The sequence below is a fragment of the Pipistrellus hanaki genome (assembly GCF_964339955.1).
Source record: "Pipistrellus hanaki genome assembly, chromosome: 2".
In the NCBI taxonomy this organism is placed as follows: Eukaryota; Metazoa; Chordata; class Mammalia; order Chiroptera; family Vespertilionidae; genus Pipistrellus; species Pipistrellus hanaki.
Window position 1 is genome coordinate 38,731,682 of NC_140504.1, and position 23,083 is coordinate 38,754,764.

The window sequence follows — 23,083 nt, forward strand, 5'->3', positions numbered from 1 at the left end:
TGGCTTAGTGGATTGAGCATTGACCTGTGGACTGAAAGGTCCCAGGTTGGATTCCAGTCAAGGGCATGTATCTTGGTTGTAGACATGTCCCTAGTGTGAAGTATGCAGGAGGCAGCTGATCAATGTTTCTCTCTCATCGATGTTTCTAACTCTCTATCCCTCTTCTTTCCTCTCTGTAAAAAATCAATAAGAAAAAAAAACAAAAACCATCAAATAAATATCTATATATGATTTAACAAAACAAAAAAAAAATGAACTAACAAAAATTGGTTCATTTTGGAGCTAATATTCTGGTGTCCTGTAGAAGCTAACTTTTTATTTCTATCACCTATATTCTTCTATTCTGTGGGCTAGCTTATATTCCTCAGATTCTTATAATAAATATTTTTTCTTTCTTAAAAAAAAAATCAATAAGATATATCTATCTTATCTATCTATATATGTGTGTGTATGTGTATATATATTTTTATTATTTATTTATTATTAAAGAGCTCTGTAGTATTTTCTCACTTTGAAAGAGATCACTCTACAGTATTTTCAGAATCAGATATTTGTAATGTTCATAATTTGTGTACTGGGGTCTTTTTTTAAAAAAAGTCATTTAAATATTCTTTTTGTTTACACTTTTCCATTTTTAACCAAGTGCTTAGCTATAAGAAAGATAAGTATTTAGAAAGAGATGGCTTCTTTATATACATATATATATTATTGAGTTTTTACAAAGAAGGAGGGAGAGGGATAGAGAGTTAAAGACATCAATGAGAAAGAAACATCGATCAGCTGCCTCCTGCACACCCCCTACTGGGGATGTGCCCATAACCAAGGTACATGCCCTTGACCGGAATCAAACTTGAGACCCTTAGGTCCACAGGCCAACGCTCTATCCACTGAGCCAAACCGGTTAGGGCAAGAGATGGTTTTTAAAAATCAGTTAAAAGAAAAAAAAAATTTGCAATGGATGACATCATTGTTAGGAAGGAGTTTTAGAGATAAAGAAATAATAGTTTCCGATAGAGGTTATATAGAAAGGGTTACAGAAGAGGTGATATTTACCCCAGCTAGTTTGGTTCAATGGATAAACCATTGGCCTGCAAACTGAAGGGTTCCAGGTTCAGTTCCAGTCAAGGGCAAATACCCGAGTAGCAGGCTCAATCCCCAGTAGGGAGCATGGAGGAGATAATCGGTGATTATCTCTCATTGTTGATGCTTCTATCTCTCCATCTTTCTTCTTCTCTGAAATCAATAAAAATATATTTTAAAAAATTTATATCTATCTAAATGTGTATATGTATATATATATATATATATATATATATATATATATATAGGGTTATTTTAAAAAATGAAGAGATGATATTTACATTTTCATAGTGGAGTTTATAGTCCATATATGAGAATGTTTATTGCAGTTTTTCATAATGTAAAGTTTAAAATTACCTAAATATCTGTGCAGTTATGAAATGTTTACATGCCTTATGATATGTCAATTCTAATATATTATTACTTAGTTATCTAAAAATGTATTTTAAAAAGTGACCTGTAAAGTCTTATGATATGATGAAGAATTAAAAATTACAGAATTATATCTGTGACCTTAATATGATTTAAAATGAAAAAGAATTAGAAAGCTGAAACCAGTTTGACTCAGTGAATAGAGCATCGGCCTGCGGACTGAGAGGTCCCAGGTTCGATTCCGGTCAAGGGTATGTACCTTGGTTGCAGGCACATCCCCAGTAGGGGGTGTGCAAGAGGCAGCTGATCGATGTTTCTCTCTCATCGATGTTTCTAGCTTTCTATCGTTTTCTCTTCCTCTCTGTAAAAACTCATATATATATATATATATATATATATATATATATATATATAAGAATTAGAAGTAAATTCACTAAAAATATTGACAGGTGTTTTTTTTTTTTTTTTCCTGAATGAGTAGGATTTTTTCATACACATCTATTTTCTATGAAAACCTATTTGCATAATTAAAACAAGTAATATTAGCTGGGGTTAAGAGAAAAACTATAATCTGTTATTGTAATAATTTCGCAATTGTAAGAAATATTGTTGTTTGCATCTATCAGGTTGCTTTCCTACACTGTATTAGACCCCAAGTACCGTATCTAGGACTGTGCTTGGTTCTTTGCTAGCACACAGTGACTGTTCTGTTCTAAGTGCTCTCAAAGGGCTTTAAGAAGAAGCAGTGCTGGACTGACTTCTGTTTTCAACAGGTTGTTGGGGTGCCAGTTGGGTCTGCTTTACCTTCAGCAGTGAAGCAGGCAGTGGCGATCAGTAGTGGCCAAATCCTCGTGGCCAAGACCAGCTCTTCTGTCGCCAAAGCAGTTGGTCCAAAGCAAGTTGTGACCCAAGGAGTTGCCAAAGCAATTGTGAGTGGAGGTGGAGGAACCATTGTCGCTCAGCCAGTGCAAACCTTAACCAAGGCCCAGGTCACTGCTGCTGGCCCCCAGAAGAGTGGATCCCAGGGTTCAGGTAACTAATACTATTTGAGGATACTCAGCAGCAGGGCCTACCAAAACGTACTTTGCTAGTGATTTTATTTGGTATTTGGTTCTGTCTAGAAAACCTAGTAAGTTTGGGGTGTGTTAGCAGTAATAAGAAAAATACCACTTATTTCTCATGATACTGCTTTTAGGTTTGAAGAATAATTTTCATGTGTCCTCATTTCCACTTTGGGTTGTATTCATACTTAAAACTTTGTTCAGTCATTGCAGCATTTTGAGATATTAAACATTTGAATATGTTCTAGATTTTCATGTGTTTCTGTGAAGGCATGATATTTAAGAATATCTGCCTTTAAAGCATTGTGTATCTGAGAAACAAACTTTAGAATTTACTTTTTTTTTTATTGCTTTTCAATAAGTATTTCATTATTCTGTGTTTTAATTTTAAAGATGGCATTGCCCTAAGTTCCATTTGATCTTATTGCCTTTCTTCTCTTTTTCTTCTTTATCATTTTAGTAATGGCAACATTGCAGCTACCAGCCACTAACTTGGCCAACTTGGCAAATTTGCCACCTGGCACTAAACTTTACCTTACAACGAACAGCAAGAACCCTTCAGGAAAAGGAAAACTGCTGCTCATCCCTCAAGGAGCCATCCTGCGAGCCACCAACAGTGCTAGTTAGTCCATCATTAACTCGTTTGGTTCTTGGGTCTCTGGGTATGTTCATCTCATCCACCAGAGGCTCAGTTTTTACCTGTTTCAGGAAGCATTTCCATATCTTTGGTGGCAAATGGTAGTATTTGCCCAAATGCACTTAAATCGTGCATCATTTAACTAGAATTAGCTTTAAGTACCCATAGTCTTACAAGGTGACACTATTATTTTGGGTTTATCTACTCAGAGTTTGGGATCAAGGACGGATTACACTCATGAGATATGGCTCTTGAGGCTGTGCTGGGAGAAAGCTGTCTGTATGAAGTGTAAATGAAGAGAGGTCTTCCTTTCAGAGGTAACTGACAATAGGTGATACCTGGGGAGAAGTTCTATTCTTCAGGTAGCTGGAACCTATTTATGTTTTAAAGGAGACAGGAATAGAAAAACTATTTGAATAGTGTTGTAAAGGGATAGGTCAAAAGAATTGTTTTCCTCTAAAACAGAAGTACATTTGGTACAGCAATCAAATTCATTAGAAATTAGCCATTCCTGCCAAAAAGCAGTGTGTAAGCTAATCACCATTTTGTTTATTGACTCTGGTGATTTCCAGTCTCTTACCCTGGTGTTTTTTTCTTCCCACCTAATTTTTTTCTTCATTCTAAAATTCATCAGTTCCTTAGATTGTAGTTAATGTACAGTATGCTATCCAAACGAAAGCAAAAAGGGTCCATGGGCTTTAAAATAGAATTTGAAGAGCTAAAAAGAATGGGACCCTGGAGTCATCATAAATATGAAGAAAGTCTTAATTTTTTCCAGGGGGGTGGAAAGAGAGAGTACTGTAAAATCACACTAAGTTCTAGCAGTTCCACTAAAATTGAATCAGATGCCAAAAAGTTTGGAAGCATGTCAATGAGTACATTGAAGTGCTGATTAAAATTAATCAGTGGTTAATCATCGGCCCATGATCCAGGAGGTCACAGTTAGATTTCTTATCTGGGCACATGCTCAGGTTGCTGGCTCAATCCCCTGTACGGGGCGTGCAGAAGGAAGCCAATTGATGATTCTCATCATGGATGTTTCTATCTCTGCCTTTCTTTCTGAAATCAATAAAAATATATTTTTTTAAATAGTTGCTTAGAGCTGAAACCAGTTTGGCTCAGTGGATAGAGTGTCAGCCTGCGGACTGAAAGGTCCCAGATTCGATTCCGGTCAAGGGCATGTACATTGGTTGCGGGCATATCCCTGGTAGCGGGTGTGCAGGAGGCAGCTGGTCAATGATTCTCTCTCATCGATATTTCTACTATCCCTCTCCCTTCCTCTCTGTGAAAAACCAATAAAATATATATTTTTAAAAATAGTTGGTTAGAAAATGTCAGTATCAGACTTTCTTATGAACTTCCACAACTAAGTCAAAACAGTTGTCAAAGGTAAGTTCTTCATTCTACTCAGAGTTGAACTAATCAACTCATGCAGTTGAAAGTAAATAGATGTCACTCTTCAACTCTAGGAAGTTCTCTTGTCAGAGAAAGAAGAATAGGAAAGGGAGGGAATGGTGCTGAAAATGAAAAATCTCTGGGCTCGCCTGTTTTTCTGTTAAGCTTCTTGATACGTTTTATAATGTTGCTGTCATTCATTGTATTTGCAGACCTACAGTCCGGCTCAGCAGCCAGTAGTACTGGTGGTGCTGGAGGCAGTGGCAGTGGAGGTGGCAGCAGTGGAGGAGGGGGAGGAACAGGAGGAACCCAAAGCCCTGCTGGGCCTGGAGGGGTATCCCAGCACCTGACCTACACATCTTACATTCTCAAGCAAACACCTCAGGTCTGCTCGTTATGACTGGTGTCTTTTAAATCATTCCATTAACTACAAACTGCTTTTAGCTATTTTGGATTTACCATTCCAGCTCTGGGATTAGGAGTCAAAAACTGACATTTTAACTGTGTTATAAATCTATATTATCTATACTAATAAAAGGGTAATATGCAAATTCGTCAGGACACCATCATGGTAACCACCGAACAGCAGGCTGTGTGGGGCGACAAGGCCAGCAGGGGGTTAGTGAGGGATGTACAAACAACTGAACAGCAGGCTGCATGGGGCCACCAGGCCGGCAGGTGAGGGGGGGCAGTTGGGCACAACCAGGTCGACAAGAGGGGCAGTTAGGGGCAATCAGGTAGGCAGATGACCACTTAGGAGCCAACAGTCCCAGATTGTGAGGTCCTCAGGATCAGGCTTAAACTGGCAGTTGGACATCCCCCGAGGGGTCCCAGATTAGAGAGGGTGCAGGCTGGGCTGAGGAGACTGCCCCCCCCCCCATGAATTTTGTGCACCGGGCCTCTAGTTTACACTAATAAAAGAAACATGAAAATTGACCATCACTCCGCTACGCCCGCCAGCCAATTAGAGCAAGTATGCAAATTAACCCAAATAAGATGATGGCCACCACAGAACTGGAGTGAACAGGAGGCTTGTCGTCGATGGAGGAAGCCAAGCTTCCCACCCTCCCTGACCAGCCCTGGCCTCCGCTAAAGGCTACAAAGTTTCAATTGTACAAGATAAATAAACCCCAGATACCTGCTTCCAGCCAGCCCTAGCCTATGCTTGAGTCTTCGAGGTGTGTATCCGTCCTGCAAACCACCACAGGTCCCTCGCCCAGGCCACCCCACACACCAAGGGAATCCCCACCCTGATCCAGGACACCCTTAAGGGCAAACCAGCAGCCCCTTATCTGTGCACCAGGCCTCTTATATCTAATAAAAGTAATATGCAAATTGACCATCACTCCAACACAAGATAGCTGCCCCATGTGGACACAAGATGGCCAGCAGGGGAGGGCAGTTGGGAGAGACCAGGCCTGCAAGGGAGGATAGTTGAGGGCAATCAAGCCTGCAGAGGAGAGCAGTTGGGGTGACCAGGCTGGTAGAGGAGAGAAGTTGGGGGCGACTGGGCCTTCAGGGAAGGGCAATTGTGGGGGACCAGGCCTGCAGAGAAGGGCAGTTGGGGGGGACCAGACCTACAGAGGAGAGCAGTTAGGGGTGACTAGGCCAGGAAGGGAAGGCAGTTAGTGGCAGTCCGGCTGTCAGGGGAGTGGTTAGGGGGTGATCAGGCTGGCAGGCAGAAGCGGTTAGGGGCAATCAGGAAGGCAGGCAGGTGAGCATTTGGGAGCCAGCAGTCCTGGATTGTGAGAGGGATGTCCAATAGTAGAGAGAGTGCAGGCTGGCCTGAGGGGCACGCACATATACCCCCATGCACGAATTTCGTGCACTGGGCCTCTAGTCCTATATAATAAAAGGCTAATATATAAATTGTTCCCTGGGGAGTTTGACTACTCTCTCTGACATGTGCTGACTACCAGGGGGCGGCACAGAACAAAGGAAGGCCCCAGTTGGCCGTGATCACTGGCCAGGCCTAGGGACCCTACCCATGCACGAATTTTGTGCACTGGGCCTCTAGTTCGTTATAAATGTTACAAATCTGTGTTGTTTTGTTTAGACAGAAGAGGGAGTAGAAATTCAGAAAGACTTAAGTAACTTATTCAAGGCTTCTCTGCTAAGCCATTGCATTTAAACCTAGATCTTTGGATTTAAACCTAGACCTTTCTGACACACAGATTTTCACTCCGCTATTGCTTTCCAAATCCATGAGGTAATAAACAACCTTAATGTGCAACTCAACATGTTCTCTCAGAAAGGAGTAACCAAAGAGACGCTATCAGACTGTGGTATTTGGAGTTAGGTTGGATTCAAGATGAGGATCAGGTTTCTGCCTTCTTCTCCTTATCCGAGGTCTTGGCTCTCTAAGGAAAGTCATGGAATTTTGGTTCCAGACATTTTTATTGAGAATAATGAATAGAAATCAGTCTGAGTGATTAAATCCAGCTTTCAGGACTAGATTACATAAACTTGAGTCTCCCACACCTCTGTAACTACTGTGCCAAGTTTGAGAAGCAGTGGTAACGTGGTAGTGACACCAAGCACTGTTCTTTTCAGTTACTGTGTCTGCGTCACACAAGTTATAGCTTGTAACATGGGACGTTGTGATTTAAAGGATCAGAAGAAGTTATTTGAATTTAACAAGTTATTGATTTGATCTTTATTTTTTTCTAACTTAGGGTACATTTTTAGTTGGCCAGCCATCACCCCAGACATCTGGAAAACAGCTGACTACTGGGTCAGTGGTCCAAGGTACTCTGGGAGTCAGCACATCTTCTGCTCAAGGACAACAAACATTGAAAGTCATCTCTGGACAAAAAACCACTTTGTTTACCCAGGTAAACACATAACCACACACACACACACACACACACACAAACAAATACATGGTGATTGTGGCATTTATTTACAAATTTACAACTTATTCTTTCCACAAAGAAATTAAGGTTAGATGAGAAAATGAACAATAATGTAGTATAAAAAAAATAATAAGATCTTGAGATTTGAGAAAACATAAGTAGAATGAGAAAATAAAGCCTAAGTTATACAGATCTACAAATAGTAATGTGTAGTTAATAAAATTTGCCAAACCAGAACAAGAAGCACTATCAGTCATAAAGTGTACACTATTTGTGAGAGAAAAAAACTAACGACATAATGTTTCCTAGAAGAAACAAACATTTTCTTGACACTTCATTCTAAAATGTCTCTGGAGGTACTTCCGCAGGAGATGCTGAATACTGAGAGGTGATTTCAGCCACATTGTCCATACAGGAAGTAAACACTGCAGGGAGTTTGGTGCACATTTCTATGCGCTTCTTAAAAAGATTGTTCTTTTTAATTTTAGTCATTTTTGTGACTATGAAATGATACCCTGTGTAAGATTCAATGCAAATTGTGCTGTGGCTGCAGCTCCTTCAGTTACAGGCAGTCCTTAGGTTACGTCGGACTCGAAGTACGTCGTTTTGTGGTTATGTCGCCATCTCCCATTTACTTATTTAAAAAAAAAAAAAAGTTCCGTCATTTCAACAAATGTACATATGTGCTTTATGTTTTTTTATTATTTACCACAAGTAAAGGTCAGGAATTGTTATCTTTCTTTTAAATTCTTTTTTACTGTTTCACTTCTTTACTGCTATGTATGTGCTCCATGTGAGTGACATAGGTGGGTTCGGACCTACGGCGAAGATCGCGTTACATCGCGCCGTAGGAACAGCTCTCCGACGTAACCTGAGGACCTACTGTAGTAGCTGTGTGACCCTGGTAGTCATTGAGATTATCTCTTCACCTTTAAAGTGGGACTAAAATCTACCCTATAAAGTTTATGAAAAGATTGAATGATATGAGATATGTAAAAGTGTTTTTGCCATTCCTGCATATAGTATGCCCACAGAGAGTGAAAAATGGTATGATTTGTAGGATGCGTTAATCTGGGGCACAAAGCAATCATTTAGACCAAGGGTCAGCAAATGACACTCAAAGCTTCCTATTTTTATAAGTAACATTTTATTGGGACACAGCCACATACATTTAATGCTATAAAAGTAGAGTTGAGGAATTGCAACAGAGATTGTATGGCCTGACATGCTCACTCATGCCATTTGCTGAGCCTTGTTTTAAACTATTAAAAGTATTATAAGTTGTTGAATGATTCTCCAGGACTAAATGCTAATCCTTTACTAGTCTAGAGCACCATTAATTTACCCACTTAAATCTGGCCCTCTCAGTTCAGTTTTCATGTTTAAAGATTATATTTAAGAGCACTTTGGACTCAATTATTTTAATAACAAATGGCCTGGTGTCACTGAAGACACTGTTGCCAAATAGTGGTTAGCAATTGCATTCATTTACTTGTTCTGTATTAGGGGTAAAGAATATTTGTAAGTAAAAGGTCATAAACTTGAGAATTTGCACAAACACTTCCCATAGTTTTGATCAGCAAGAGTTTCTTGCAAGCTGAAACCAGTTTGGCTCGGAGGATAGAGCGTCGACTGGACTGAAAGGTCCCAGGTTCGATTCCGGTCAAGGGCACGTACTTTGGTTGCGGACACATCCCCAATAGGGGGTATGCAGGAGGCAGCTAGTCGATGTTTCTCTCTCATCGATGTTTCTAACTCTCTGTCCCTCTCCGTCTCTGTAAAAAATCAATTAAAAATATATTTTAAAAAAGAGAGAATTTCTTGGACACGCTCTAATTCTACAGGCACCTGTAAGTAAGGAATGAATTGTGCCTATTACCCAGGGCAATATTATTACTTCAACCCATTTTATTTTTGCAGGCAGCCCCTGGGGGACAGGCCTCTCTAATGAAAATATCTGATGGTACATTGAAGTCTGTGCCAACTACCTCACAACTCTCAAAGCCTGGAACCACCATGCTGAGAGTAGCAGGAGGGGTTATCACAACTGCCACTTCGCCAGCTGTGGCCCTGTCAGCAAATGGTCCTGCACAACAGGTGAGAATTGGCATGAGCAGAGAAAATCATAAAACCTAAAAGTACTGAAAGCATAAGATATTCAGCAGGCACACAATTGGGCCATATTACTCCTTTTAAAAATGGAAATGTAATTTACCCTAAAATTCACCATTTTTAAGTGTATAATTCAGTACACTTTCCAGGTTGTGCAACCACTGCCATCTAGTTCTAGAACATTTTTTCCCCATCCTGAAAAAAAACGCTCTGTACTCGGTAACAATTGACAGACATTTGACTACAATGCATAATGCTGCCATAAACGTTTTGTACATGTTTTTATATAATATATTTTTATTTCTCTTGGCTGTATACCTAGGAAAGGAATTACTAGATCATCTAGTATTTAAGTTTTTGAGGAACTGCCAAACTGTTTGCCAAGTGGCTGCACCATTTTAGATTCCACCAGCAATGTATAAGGATTCCAGTTTTTCCACTTCCTTGCTGACACTTGTTCTTACTCATTTTTTAAAATTATAGCCATTCTAGTGGGTGTGAACTCGTAATTCTTTTGCAGTTTTTATTTGCAGCTCCCTGTAGCTAATGATATTGAGTATTTTTTCTTGTGTGTTTTTTTTTTTAAGATTTGTGTACCTTTAGAGAAATGTCTATTCAGATCCTTTCCCCATTATTTTATTGAGTTATTATCTTTTCATTATTGATTTGGATAAACAATATGGCAGATCCATAAAATTGAATATGATTCAGCTATAAATAGGAATGAAATATTTTATAAATGTGGTAACCCTGTAATACCGCCTCATTTAAAAAATTTTCTGGCCCATGAAATCTAAAAATATAGGAACCACCAAATTAGAGAAGTAGTCTTTCTAAATGGCATTACATCTAATAAGTAGGTAATAATACTAGTAGATAATATTTATTGAATATGCTGCATGGCAGTCACTGTCCCACGAAAATTACTGCTTTCTTTTGTATTTCTGTTAAATCTGGCCCTGTGGATGAGCAGGCAGAAGGAACAGCTCCCAGTTCATCATCCACTGTCGGTTCCATAATGAAAACTGGGCAGCAGCAAGTGTGTGTGAGCCAGGCCACCATGGGAACCTGCAAGGCTGCTGCTCCCTCTGTCATCAGTGCCACATCCCTGGTGTCCACACCTAACCCCATCTCCGGGAAGGCTACAGTGTCAGGTCAGTTGTATCATAATGATATTATTTCTCCCTCCCTTCTTTGACTATAATATTTTTGGAAGGTCTTAAATAATATTTTTACAATTTAATCCTCTCCCAAGGATTTTTTTTTATTGATTTTTGTGAGTGTTGGGGAGAGAGAGAGAAACATGGCTTGGTTGCCTCCTGAACAGCCTCAGCCTGGAGAAACCTGCATACCTCATCTGGGGACAAATGTGCCCTCACTGGAAATCAAACTGGCAACCTTTCACCAACTGAGCCACACTGACTTTATTTATTTATTTATTTATTTATTTTGTATTTATTTACTAGAGTCCTGATGCACAAAATTCATGTAAGAGTAGGCCTTCCCCCAGCTGTAGGCACCCAGGACCCTGGCTTCCCTCATAGCCTTGGCTTTGTCCAGAAGGTCATCCAGGAGGAAGTCCGGTCTAATTAGCATATTATACTTCTATTATTATAGATTTGTTTGTTTTTGTTAATCCTCACTCAAGGATATCCCCTCACCCTCACCCCCCTTTTTTTTAAGGGAGAGTGAAGGGAGAGGAAAAGACAGAGAGAAACATTGATGTGAGAGAAGCACATCAATGGGTTGCCTCCGAAAAGCCATGACCAGGGCCTGGGCCAGAGAGGAGCCTGCAACCAGTATATATGTTTTGACCGGAACTGAACCTGGGACCCTTTGGTCTACAGGCCTACGCTCTATCCACTGAACCAAACCAGCTAGGGCCACACTGATTTTTAAATAAATTTAACTATTTTTAAATGCCATATTAAAATATTAGCCATCTGGAGCTTTAGTGGGTATTTTAGCTGCTTTCAATAGTGTAATTTTGCCGGGACCGGTTTGGCTCAATGGATAGAGCGTCGGCTTGGGGACTGAAGGGACCCGGGTTCGATTCTGGTCAAGGGCATGTGCCTTGGTTGCGGGCGCATCCCCGGTAGGGGGTGTGCAAGAGGCAGCTGATTGATGACTCTCTCTCGTCCATGTTTCTGGCTCTCTATCTCTCTCCCTTCCTCTCTGTACAAAATCAATAAAATATATTTAAAAAAAAAAATAGTGTAATTTTGTAGAAAGCTGACAAAAGTACCAATTTCTTTTTTTTAAATCAGTTTTAAATGGAACTCATCATAAAATATAATACATCTCATTGCTTTTACAAACAAAACATATAAAATATAAATTAGACTTGCTGACTCTTTAACATTAGTTATTGTATTAGGTAGTATTAGGTGATGTGCTTGAGGTTTGACAAGATGAATGATATGTTTTTTACCTGAAGGGCACCAGAGAAGTGTGCCTTTTACTCTGTTGGGTGACATATATCCAAGAGCCTTAATTCAAATAACTTGCATATGCCCAGGTTGTGGGGGAGTGTTGGAGGGAGTTGGTGGATGTTTCTTTTTCATCGATGTTTCTGTATCTCTATCCCTTTCCCTTCTTCTCTCTTTAAAATCAAGTTTTTTAAAAACTTGCCTCATTTTCCTGATAATACCTGCCTCATTGAGAGGATTGAATGAATTAATATATTAATGCTTATCTGGCATGTAGTAGCTAGTCCTATATAATAAAAGGGTAATATGCAAATAGACCAGTCACTATGACATGCATTGACCACCAGGGGACAGACATTCAATGCAGGAGCTGACTTCTAGTGGTGAGTGTGCTTCCACAGGGGGAGTGCTGCTCAGCCACAGGCTGGGCTGATGGCTGGTAAGCACAGTGACCCGCCTCCGTGGTAGCCCTAAGGATGTCCAACTGATGGCTTACTTCCATCAGTCAGACATCCCCCGAGGGCTCCTGGACTGGGAAAGGAGTATATAAGTAATTGCTGATATTATCATTTTCAGTGTCGGCATTGTTAATCCACATTTCCTTATCCGTAATTATAAGATCTAAAAAGCTGTGAAAACCAGAGATTTGTTTTTTACTTTCATAACTAATTTTAGGGTGAAATCTAACCTCCATTGATAGGCTATTTATACTAAATATGGATATTTGTATTTTGCTGAAGAAATATTAATGTATTTTATTACATTGTGCTATCCTTGATGCCAGGAGCTGATGTAATTTGCAGCATTGTGTCTCAGACTTGAGTTTTGTTTTTCTACAATCCAATTCAGATACTTTTCTAAAATACTATAAAAATGTCACAGCAATGTCAAAAAGTTTCTGAACCCTCTTAATTTCCATAGTAATATAACAGATTAATGTCTTACTGTAGATTGATAACAGTGTACCAATTGGCACTGATACAGAAAAGGCTGTATACTTAAACGTGCATAAACGTACATACCACTTTAATCCCTTTGGATAAGAGTGAGAATATTGTTGTTCTTATTAAAATTACTGTCATTGCTTTGAGGTAGAGGAGACCAGAAGATGAAGGCTGGTCTGTCTCTCCATGACTTCCACCTCCCAGTTGAAATTGATCAAGTCCTAACTAGTGTAAGGAGTGCTCTGCTTTACTGACTGTTTGTTGGAGGCAGGCATCAGACCAGAATAGATACTGTAAGAAATGAGTGCCCTTCCCTTTTCTGATTAAGTTTTTAGCATGCAATAAATGAAGTCTCCCTGCTTTTAAGTTCTAGTTTCATAAGATAGTATTTTCATAACAGAATCCAAGTATTTCCTCCTGACCAGTAACTTTAATTACATTGTGTGTGCGTCATAAACTAGTTTGAACAGGTCAGTCACCACTGGGACTGGAGCAGAGTGGGCGAGGGAAAGGGCACTAGAGATTAAGTCAGGGAGATGGGGCCACATCACTAGGGCCTGTAGGTCATTCTAAGAACTTTGACTTTTACTTCAAGGAAAGCCACTGACAGGTTTTAGCTAAAGGGTAACATGATCTGCCTTATCTTTTAACAGGATCACTGGCTGCAGCCTTTAGACTAAACTATGGGGCCCAAATTGGAAGCAGGGAATGGACCAAGAAGTAGGCACTAAAAAAGAAAAGTCAGTGATGTACCAGGGAGCCCCGGTAGCATTAGACTAAAAGGAGTTCCAGAAAGAAAACAGAAAATAGTGGGAAAGAAATGATCCGAAAAATGAAACAATGTAACCCAGAATTGAAGGGCACGAACTTCCAGGTTCAAAAGTCACAGTGGCCAGCACAGTGAATGAACGATGGCTCACATCACGGCAAATTTGTTCATGAAATCACAACACCAGGGACAAAGAGAAGATCTTAAGAGCTGTCAGACAAAGAAAAGTTCAGAAATTACATATCATTGGCTTTTCAGTAGCAATGCTGGAAGCTAGAAGACAGCTTTTCAAAATTCTAGGGTGTGCCACATTGGTTTGGCTCAGTGGATAGAGCGTCGGTCTACGGATTGAAAGGTCCCAGGTTTGATTCCGGTCAAGGGCATGTACATCAGTTGCGGGCACATCCCCGGTAAGGGGTGTGCACGAGGCAGCTGGTCCATGTTTCTCTCTCACCGATATTTCTGGCTCTCTATTCCTCTCTGTAAAAAATCAATAAAATATATTTTTTTCTTTCATTTTTTTATTAAGGTATTATATGTGTACATATCTTACCAATCCCCCCCTGTCCCATACATACCCTCCCTCCCCAATAAAGTATATTTCATTTTTTTAAAAATTCTAGGGTGAAATTACTTACAGTTTAGAATTCTGTAGTCAGCCAAAACAATACTGAGTGTGAGAGTTGCCAGTGTATTTCCTATCCACCCTGTCTCAAGACATTACTAAAATACAAGTTTTATCAGGATGAGAAGTTATAGACCAAGATAGAAGAAAACAGAATCCAGCATAGAAGGCAGAGGGAACTCCAGAGTAACGGTGGAGGCTGTCCCCAGGATGAGAACTTTGCCGCAGGCCTAGAAAGCAACATCCAGATTAGAGCAGATCAGCGAGTTCCAGGAAGAACATCTCTTACCAAACGGAACTGTAAATTGTTTAGGAGATTTGACTATGTGGAGAACTGTATTAAAGGGTGGTATAGCACCATCCATGGCCTCATTAAAGGGTGGTATAGCAATCTTGAAGAAGTGAAGACTTAGATGTTAAAAGAGAATTAAACAAATGAGAAGAAAGAAATTATTAAGCCCAGAAAATAAAATGGAGTCATAGTATCGTGGTATTTTTTGCATGGATAGAGAACAATATTTGAGTATTAAGAAAGAAAGAGTATCCAAAACCGGTTTGGCTCAGTGGATAGAGCGTCGGTCTGCGGACTGAAAGGTCCCGGGTTCGATTCCGGTCAAGGGCATGTACATTGGTTGCGGGCACATCCCCGGTAGGGGGTGTGCACGAGGCAGCTGGTCGATGTTTCTCTCTCATCGACGTTTCTAGCTCTCTATCTCTCTCCCTTCCTCTCTGTAAAAAATCAATAAAATATATTAAAAAAAGAAGAAGAAGAAGAAGAAAGAAAGGGTATGAGTACCTTCACGTGCTTAAGTCTTAATAGTCAGTGTGTAACATTGTAATGTTACATCAAAATGAATCAAGGCCTATAAAATACACATTCTTTTAAAAAATACTGAAATAACTATTAAAAGAAACTACCAAAAAGGGTTGAGTGGGTGCTACTGCACTGGTTGGTTTGGCTCAGTGGATAGAGCATCGGCCTGTGGACTGAAGGATTCTCTGTTGGATTCCGGTCAAAGACACATGCCCAGGTTGCGGGCTTGATTCCCAGTGGCGGACGTGTAGCAGGCGGCCAATCAATGATTCTCTCATCTTTTTTATTTATTTATTTATTGATTGATTTTTTTACAGAGAGGAAGAGAGAGGAATAGAGAGTTAGAAACATCGATGATAGAGAAACATCCGTCATGCCTCTTGCACACCCCCACTGGGGATGTGCCCGGGACCTTTCAGTCCGCAGGCCTACGCTCTATCCACTGAGCCAAACCGGTTTCGGCCTCTCTCATCTTTGTTGTTTCTATCTCTCCCTCTTCCTTCCTCTCTAATAAAAAAAATCAATTAAAAAGTATTTTTTTTAAAGTGGATGCTATTGGGGAACTAGACAATGCTAGAGAGGTGGAGCAAAGGACTATTTTTAATTATAAGCCTGTTAGCACTTTTTATTTTCAACTGATAAGCATGTAATATTTTAATAAAAAAGAATTTTAAAAACATGAAAATAGCCTGGCTGATGTTGCTCAGTGGTTGAATGTTGACCACTGAACCACATGAATCAGGACGTCATGGTTCGATTCCTGGTCAGAGCACATGCCTGGGTTGTAGATCCCTTCCTCTCTCTAAAATAAAAATGTAATTTTTTTAAATGAAAATATAAGGTCATTGTTTTACTCTCTGGTGGCATGTCTCAAGAAGTACTTAAAAAGATTGGTTTAGCATTCACTACTGCAAAAAAAAAAAAAAAATTTCCTTTTTTATTTAAGGCTTTCTTCTAGAAAGTACTTAAGATATTCCTTTCCTTAAAGCAACTGCTTTCCACTTGCTAAAGTATCTTTAGCTGCTGATGCTGTTTTAAGTAATGACATTATAACAGGTGTTTGTGTGGTATTTGTTGCCCTTTGTCACCTTACTGGCCTCTGAATGCCTAGCACAGTTCTGTAATGGAGATAGAAATGTGGGAACGACATTTAAAGGAAAGTGGGAGAAGATGACTCTCTCTAAAATGCCGAGTTGAGAATCTCTGGTGTTTGACAAATAGAGGCTGCACAGAGGAGATTGTAGGGGACAGCAAGTAGAGAGTCAAGTATTCGCACACAGGGATGGTGTGAGGGGATGCAGGTCAGTTGGGACCAGATGAAAATGGACTCTGAATGCTTTGAAACTAATTTTGGAAACATTCTCTAGGCACTCGGGAGTCAGAGAAGATTTTTAATGGCAGTTATCTAAACAAAATAAGCTTTATATCCAGATTTGTATGACAGCTATGTACAAAATAAATTGTCATAGAAAACAAACATGGAAAAGAATGCTTAAGATGTTCAATACTGGTTGTCTCTGTCCTAGAACTTTAGGTGACTTTTTCTCTTTTCTATTAGTTCTGCTTTTCCAAAAACTTCTGTATTTGTGATTTCGAGGTAAAAATAAATCATGATCATCACACCATTGTTTCCTTGTGAAATCTGCCACATCCATGGCCTCATGCTTCCAGCTCTTTGTTTATTGAAAGGGGGAGTGTCCTAAGAACTTCCTCTTGTGAGAAAATATAAATGCTAACAAGGGCAGGAACTTCAAGGAAGCATCTGATCTTCAGCTTGGCCCTATCTTCCAACTTATTTTAGGATTGTTAAAGATTCACTCCAGTCAATCCAATCCCCAGCAGGCGGTCCTGACAATCCCCAGCCAGCTCAAACCGCTCAGTGTAAATACATCTGGAGGTGTGCAGACTATACTGATGCCTGTAAATAAAGGTAAGTCCTTCAGCAGGGGCTGTCCTACTGTGGTTGTCTCCAGTTTGTCGTGGGGGAAGTCCATACATATTCTTTCAGGTGGTGACTGCTCCCCCTCGCACACCCTTCGGCTGTCACATGCTCCCTGGCACCTTGAGCTCTAGAGCAGCAGTCGCCAACCTTTCGGACTTCACGGACCACCGGTTGGCAACAGCCAGCCACTCTAGAGACCAACTCTAGAACTGACAGGAAAACCCAGATGGCCCATGGCCTCTAATAGCTGTCCATTTCTGAAGTCGAATAGAGGGGGAACACTGTAAGCATTTATGAGACTTCATAAATGGATTTTTATTTTCTTAATTTAATGACAAGCCCCATTTCCACAGTTGATGGATGTGACACAGTTACTCTAGTACTAATGGTAAACAGCCCACCTTGTCAAAATCACTATTAAAAAGGACCTGTTGTACTCTGATTGTTTTGTGCTATTAGTCTAAATTGGGCTATCATCTGTTAGATCATCCTCATTACAATAACTCCTATATTTCTTATGTTCTCCCCTGCTCTTTCTTGCCTTTAGTGGTTCAGTCGTTTTCTGCCAACAAATCACCTACCATTCTGCCAGTGGCTACCCCCACTCCAGTTGTCCCCAGCTCTGCTCCAGCCACTGTTACAAAAGGTATGTCGTTTCTCACAGTATATCTGCCCTCAGGTTTTATGCAAGACATTAATGAGTCCCTTGGGTCTACAACCCAAATATTTTTTAGCATCTGTGGATCAGCCACCTCAAAAATAATTCCTGTTTACATATAGGCTTGACATTGAGGGAAGCATAGAGATGTAGCATCATTTCTGCTCTTTAGGAACATGTAATCATGTTGAAGAGGGTTGACTGAGGTAGATAGTAAGTAATGAGTGATAGATGCAGCCTAAGTGGATTCTGGAATATTTCGATCTAGGATGTCTGATCAGGGATGGTGGGTGTGGAGGGGGATAGAACTTTGTATGGACATGGATTGTCACCTGGATTCTAAAAGAGTGAAGCCTTTGTAGCTGTGGAGGGAGAGGTCAGGAGCATGCTGGGGTAAGGGGACAGTAGAGACAGACCCATGAGACCCAAGCTAACAGTTCTCCCCTTGTCCGCTGACTGCGAGGACAGGCGCCATCCCAGGCCCCGGCTGGGTCCCCACCACAGCTGCTGCGGCACTTCCCTCACTGGTCTCCACGGAGGGCTTTTGTTTCTGCCTGCACGTGTCCTTCCATCACTGCTCCCTAACAGCACGCTCTTTGTTGCTCTTCCCTTGTAGTGAAGACTGAACCAGAAGCTCCCGGGCCAAGCTGCCTCCCTCAGGAGGACCAGACGGCAGTGAAAACAGAAGAGAGCTCTGAGCTGGGGAACTATGCTATTAAGTAATTATTTCCATCCTTCCTAAGGGAGTTGTGCTTTGAATGTTTTTCTGAAACTTAAAAAGCCATGCCTGGGACAGTTGAGTATGTGCAAGGTTGTGGGTGCACATTGTGAAGCCCCTTGCTGGGTGGAGACCTGTCCGTGTGATCAAGTATTGATGCACAGCTCCCGAGTCTTCGTTTTACACACTGATGGGCCTGAGGCATCACCCACCTTATCTGTTGTCTCCGGGGCCTCGGTTGGAATTACTGACCTCCCTCTCGAGCTTGCCAGCATGTGTATACTTTGCACATGATGTAATTACTCAGGTGTGTGCACATTTTTTTGTCCAAGTACCCACGTACCTGCCTAAACAGCTGCCTTTTCATGGGCCATACGCACTCATTGCTGCTTCTAAAAACACTTCATGCCCTGGCCGGTGTTGTTCAGTGGTCAGAGCATCAGCCCATGTACCAGAGTCGATTCTGTGTCAAGGGCACATACTTGGGTTTGGCAGGTTTGGTCCCTGGCCCTGGTCAGGGCATGGAGGGGAGAGGCAAGGCGACCAATCAATGTGTCTCTCACATCGATGGTTTTCTCCTTCCCACGCCCCCCCCCCAAAAAAAAAAAAAAAAACACCTCCAAAAATCAATGAAAAAAATACCCCTAGGAGAGGATTAACAACCAAAAAAACAAACAAAACTTCATATGATTTTCCAATTTCCAAATTGGTACCCACCTCTAACCACATATTTTGATGTATTTCAGGCTGCTGGCAACAGTAGAAAATTAGTCATTTTCACATAATAGTAGACAGCTTGTGAACTGGAATAACACTAAGACAGGCAATTTTTATTACAGGATTTTCTGTTGTAGTTGCAGTCACCATACAAAAAGGTTATGTGGCTATTCACAAATATAAGTAAAATAATGTCTACTATTTACATAATTTGCCATTCCTGGGGTCTTATCAGTTTATTTAGTCTGATGGGTTTGGTTTTTTTTTTAACATAGAATGATCTCCTTTTATAAAGAAGGGTGTCTATGGAAGGAAAGACTGCCCGTATAATTAGTTTAGTTTTAATTTTCTCAGAAAAGGGGAATAGGTATATAAATTTATGTGTATATATGGCTAGAAACCGATATATGCATTAACAACCTCAATTTTCTTTTATCCTTCTCAGGATAGACCATTTAGAGACTATCCAGCAACTCTTAACGGCAGTAGTAAAGAAGATCCCATTAATCACTACAAAAAGTAAGACACTTATATTAAATATATGGGTGCATTTTTTAAAAGCTGTAAACTACTACTTGGGATATCGAGTCAACATAATCACTAGTACAGTAATTAATATTGCGGTGGTTATCTTAGAGGGTTAGCTACAGCTACAGATCATTTACAGAGTTTTAGAATTCATAGTATCTTGATCAACTAGTTAGTCTTTTACTGTCTTTAGTGTTTGACCTACAAGAGGAATTTTTCACATCTTTTGTATATAAATCATTAATCTGTTATGTATATCATTAAAGCTGCATTCGTTTTTAAGGAAAGAAATCAACATTTCTTTCTGTTATGTATATCATTAAAGCTGCATTTATTTATAAGGAAGGAAATCAACATTTGCCTACAGTGTGCCAGACTCTGCAGGCTCATTGCATTTACTATTTTATTTAATCAGTCTCTTGTGGGATGTATCTCTGTTTACAGATGAGAAAACCGAGGACAGTAAAATTAAGTAACTGCACAAGGTCACTGGCTGTGGGTGGTGAGGAAGGCTGCAGCCCCAGTTCTGTTTGACTCCAAGGCCACTCAGCCTCCCTCCTCCACTCACTGTCGCTCACTGCGAAACGCATGATTGTCACGACCTCCAGCAGCGAGGGCTGCCCTGTCGCTGCACTGTTCGCCAGACTGAATCGCTGGCTTCTCAGCACAGGTGTTCTGACAGAGTAACAGCCTCACTGAGGGAGGCTGCCTGTGATACTTGGAAATTTAGAGGGAAGGGATGGAGCACATGATTATATTATATTCATGCAAATATGAAAGCGGTAGGCCAACTACAGACCACCATGCTCATTTTATCCCAATTGTAATAACAAAGAGAGTATCTTTTTTCCCTGGCTGAAGTTCAGAGGGTCATTTTGAGGTAGGTAGTTCAAAATGTACTTTTAATAACATGTTCCTAGCCCAGCAGAAAAAAAAAATCAATCAAAAATCTTTTTTAAAAATTGAGGTACAAATACCTCAGAGAATTAGAGCTGGAAGGCAGTTCAGAACCGTCTTTCCCAGCAGTCTCGTCCTCCGGATGAGAAAACTGGAGCCCCGAGAGGTGACTGCAGGTCCCCCAGCCACGAGGTTAAGGTCACGGCCAGAGCCAGGTCTCGGGTCGTCTGGCTCCTGGAGGAGTTTTATTTCCACTTATTTTAATAGCTTCAGCCAGTGGACTGCCTTTCTCTCCCAAAGAAGCTGGCTGCCCACCGAAGGGTGGTGTTGTGAGTGCTCACGAATGAGATGCCTTCTCTCTTAAGGAGAAGCACCTGAACTTGCCCGGTAAGGAACGTACTTCAGTGAGGAAGTCTAAAGAAACTTTGGGCATGCTTCCAGCAAATAAGACTTGAATTAAATCATGGTTTTATTCAGAGTTTGCTGGATCTGTGCCTTCTAGGTGAGGATGCCAGCTGTTTTTCTGCAAAGTCTGTGCAGCAGTATTATGGCTGGAACATCGGAAAGAGGAGAGCCGCCGAGGTAATCCATGTCTACCGCGTGCATTCTGGCCGCGTCCATAAGCCTTGTCATATGGACCAGTGATAAATGTGAAGCATATTTTGTTAATATTTGATGATAGAATCTTTTCCTCGGTTACATATCTCGTTCTTCAAGACTTGTAACTAGCCTTTGAAAGGTCCACTTTTTTTTTTTTTTTTTTTTTTTTGCATTGGTAAATATTTTTACAACATTCCTTAATGAATTTCAGTATATTAAAATTCAGTCAAGTGTTTATTCTCCAATGTGGCAGCTACTATGCCAGACAGGGGGGTTATGTGGAAACAGGGTGTGCAAAGGCATGCTTGGGAGCTCGGAGAAGGTCATTGCAGAGGGTTTGGGGGAGGTTGGAGGAGAGGAAGTGGTAGATAAAAGGTTGAGACCAGGTGACTTGTAGGCCAAACTTAAACTTAGGAGAGCCATTTTATTTTATAAGCATTAGGTAAAAGTTCTTTATCCTTTTGTAAAATTTGGTGATTAACACAATCAGGTTGTTTTCTTTAGAAAAAAATGATTCTTCAAGTTAGTAGGGTGATTTATAATTGGGTGATTTGTTTGAACACTCTACTAAGTTGAAGAATTTGGTTATGATTTTTAAAAAATTATTTTTTTAAGTGGCAAAGAGCAATGACAATGCGAAAGGTCTTACAAGAAATACTGGAGAAGAACGCAAGGTTTCACCACCTGACGCCCCTGAAAACCAAGCACATTGCTCACTGGTGTCGCTGCCACGGCTATACCCCACCTGATCCCGAGAGCCTGAGGAGCGACGGGGACTCCATTGAGGACGTGCTGACCCAGATCGACAGTGAGCCAGGCAAGCCTTCAGGGGAGCGGCCTGAGGCCTGTTCCCATGGCACCCGCTCATCTATCTCTTCCAGCCCCTGCAGTTACCTAGGACTCCACAGGTTACTGTGGAGAACAGAGGCCTTTGCTCACTTCTGACCCTGTGACCCCGCCCTCCCCTAACAGAGCCCCTAGGAACTAGTATTTATGCCCAGGTGCCGTGTCCCAGCCAGCAGTGTTCTGTCCGGGGTCATACAATAGGCACACTCCATGTGTTCAGAAGTGTCCTCCTCAGCACCATTTCTTCTCGGAAGACTGTGCTAATCCACCTCCTTTCCTCCAGGCAGAAGTGACTTCTTCCTTTGTGACCTTATAGCCCTTCTAGGGGGGTCCAATCTCCTTGAATCTGGGGACACTGCTTTATCTGTTACTTCATCTGCAGACTTGGTGGCGAGGCACAGACATAAACTAACAGTGTTGCATATAAAATGAATTGTTTTATGATAAAATATAAGCAGTTGTGTTGTGGGGTGGGAGATCAGGGCCTAAAAGATATATTGGGAGAATATTTTTAGTATCACCTTAAAGAGTAAGAAAGGTTGCTTCTGACTGGTGTGGCTCAGCGGTTGAGTGTCAGCCTATGAACCAGGAGGTCACAGTTCATTCCCAGACAGGGCACATGCCTGATCCCCAGTGGAGGGTGTGCAGGAGGCAGCCAATCAATGATTCTCTCTCATTGATGTTTCTATCTCTCACTCTCTGAAATCAGTTTTTAAAAATGTTTTTTAAAAAATAGGAAGGGTTGTTTTCTCCTCCAAACCCCATTTCTGTAGAAAAACAGAAGTTCTGCCTCCTCGTCTGGGGGAACGTAAAGCACAGGGAGGGTGGGTGGGGTCCTTTAAGACTTAGCACAAGTCTCATTTCCTCCAAGCAGCTTTCCTAAGACCCCAATGCAGGACGACCTCTCTCTGCTCTGATCTCTTACAGCACTTAATACAGAGCCTGGAGGGTTTGTCATATTTATGCAGCTAAGCTCTGGAGGGCAGAGACCATGCTAGTTACTTCTGTGCTTCACTGGTGGTAAATGTAAGGCATGATGCTCCACGTATACTGGGATCCCCGTTAATGTGACTGATGAATTGTG

At 41.0% G+C, this 23,083-nt stretch overlaps 1 protein-coding gene across 3 annotated transcripts in view; it reads left to right on the top strand.

Moving 5' to 3' along the window:
- The window catches only part of YEATS2 (YEATS domain containing 2), a 92,384-nt gene that overhangs the window by 63,745 nt on the left and 5,556 nt on the right, over positions 1-23,083 (top strand). Inside the window, exons 16-27 of one of the 3 annotated variants that reach the window (XM_084874183.1) lie at positions 2,226-2,484; positions 2,974-3,135; positions 4,758-4,930; positions 7,221-7,379; positions 9,321-9,497; positions 10,486-10,666; positions 16,895-17,023; positions 17,583-17,681; positions 18,310-18,412; positions 19,574-19,647; positions 21,056-21,135; positions 21,769-21,970. In XM_084874183.1, coding sequence (XP_084730309.1) covers positions 2,226-2,484; positions 2,974-3,135; positions 4,758-4,930; positions 7,221-7,379; positions 9,321-9,497; positions 10,486-10,666; positions 16,895-17,023; positions 17,583-17,681; positions 18,310-18,412; positions 19,574-19,647; positions 21,056-21,135; positions 21,769-21,970 — 1,798 coding nt within the window. Of the gene's footprint in view, positions 1-2,225; positions 2,485-2,973; positions 3,136-4,757; positions 4,931-7,220; positions 7,380-9,320; positions 9,498-10,482; positions 10,667-13,538; positions 14,171-16,894; positions 17,024-17,582; positions 17,682-18,309; positions 18,413-19,573; positions 19,648-21,055; positions 21,136-21,768; positions 22,828-23,083 lie in introns of those variants that run through there. The other 2 variants (XM_084874184.1, XM_084874185.1) reach the window with 2 other exon arrangements.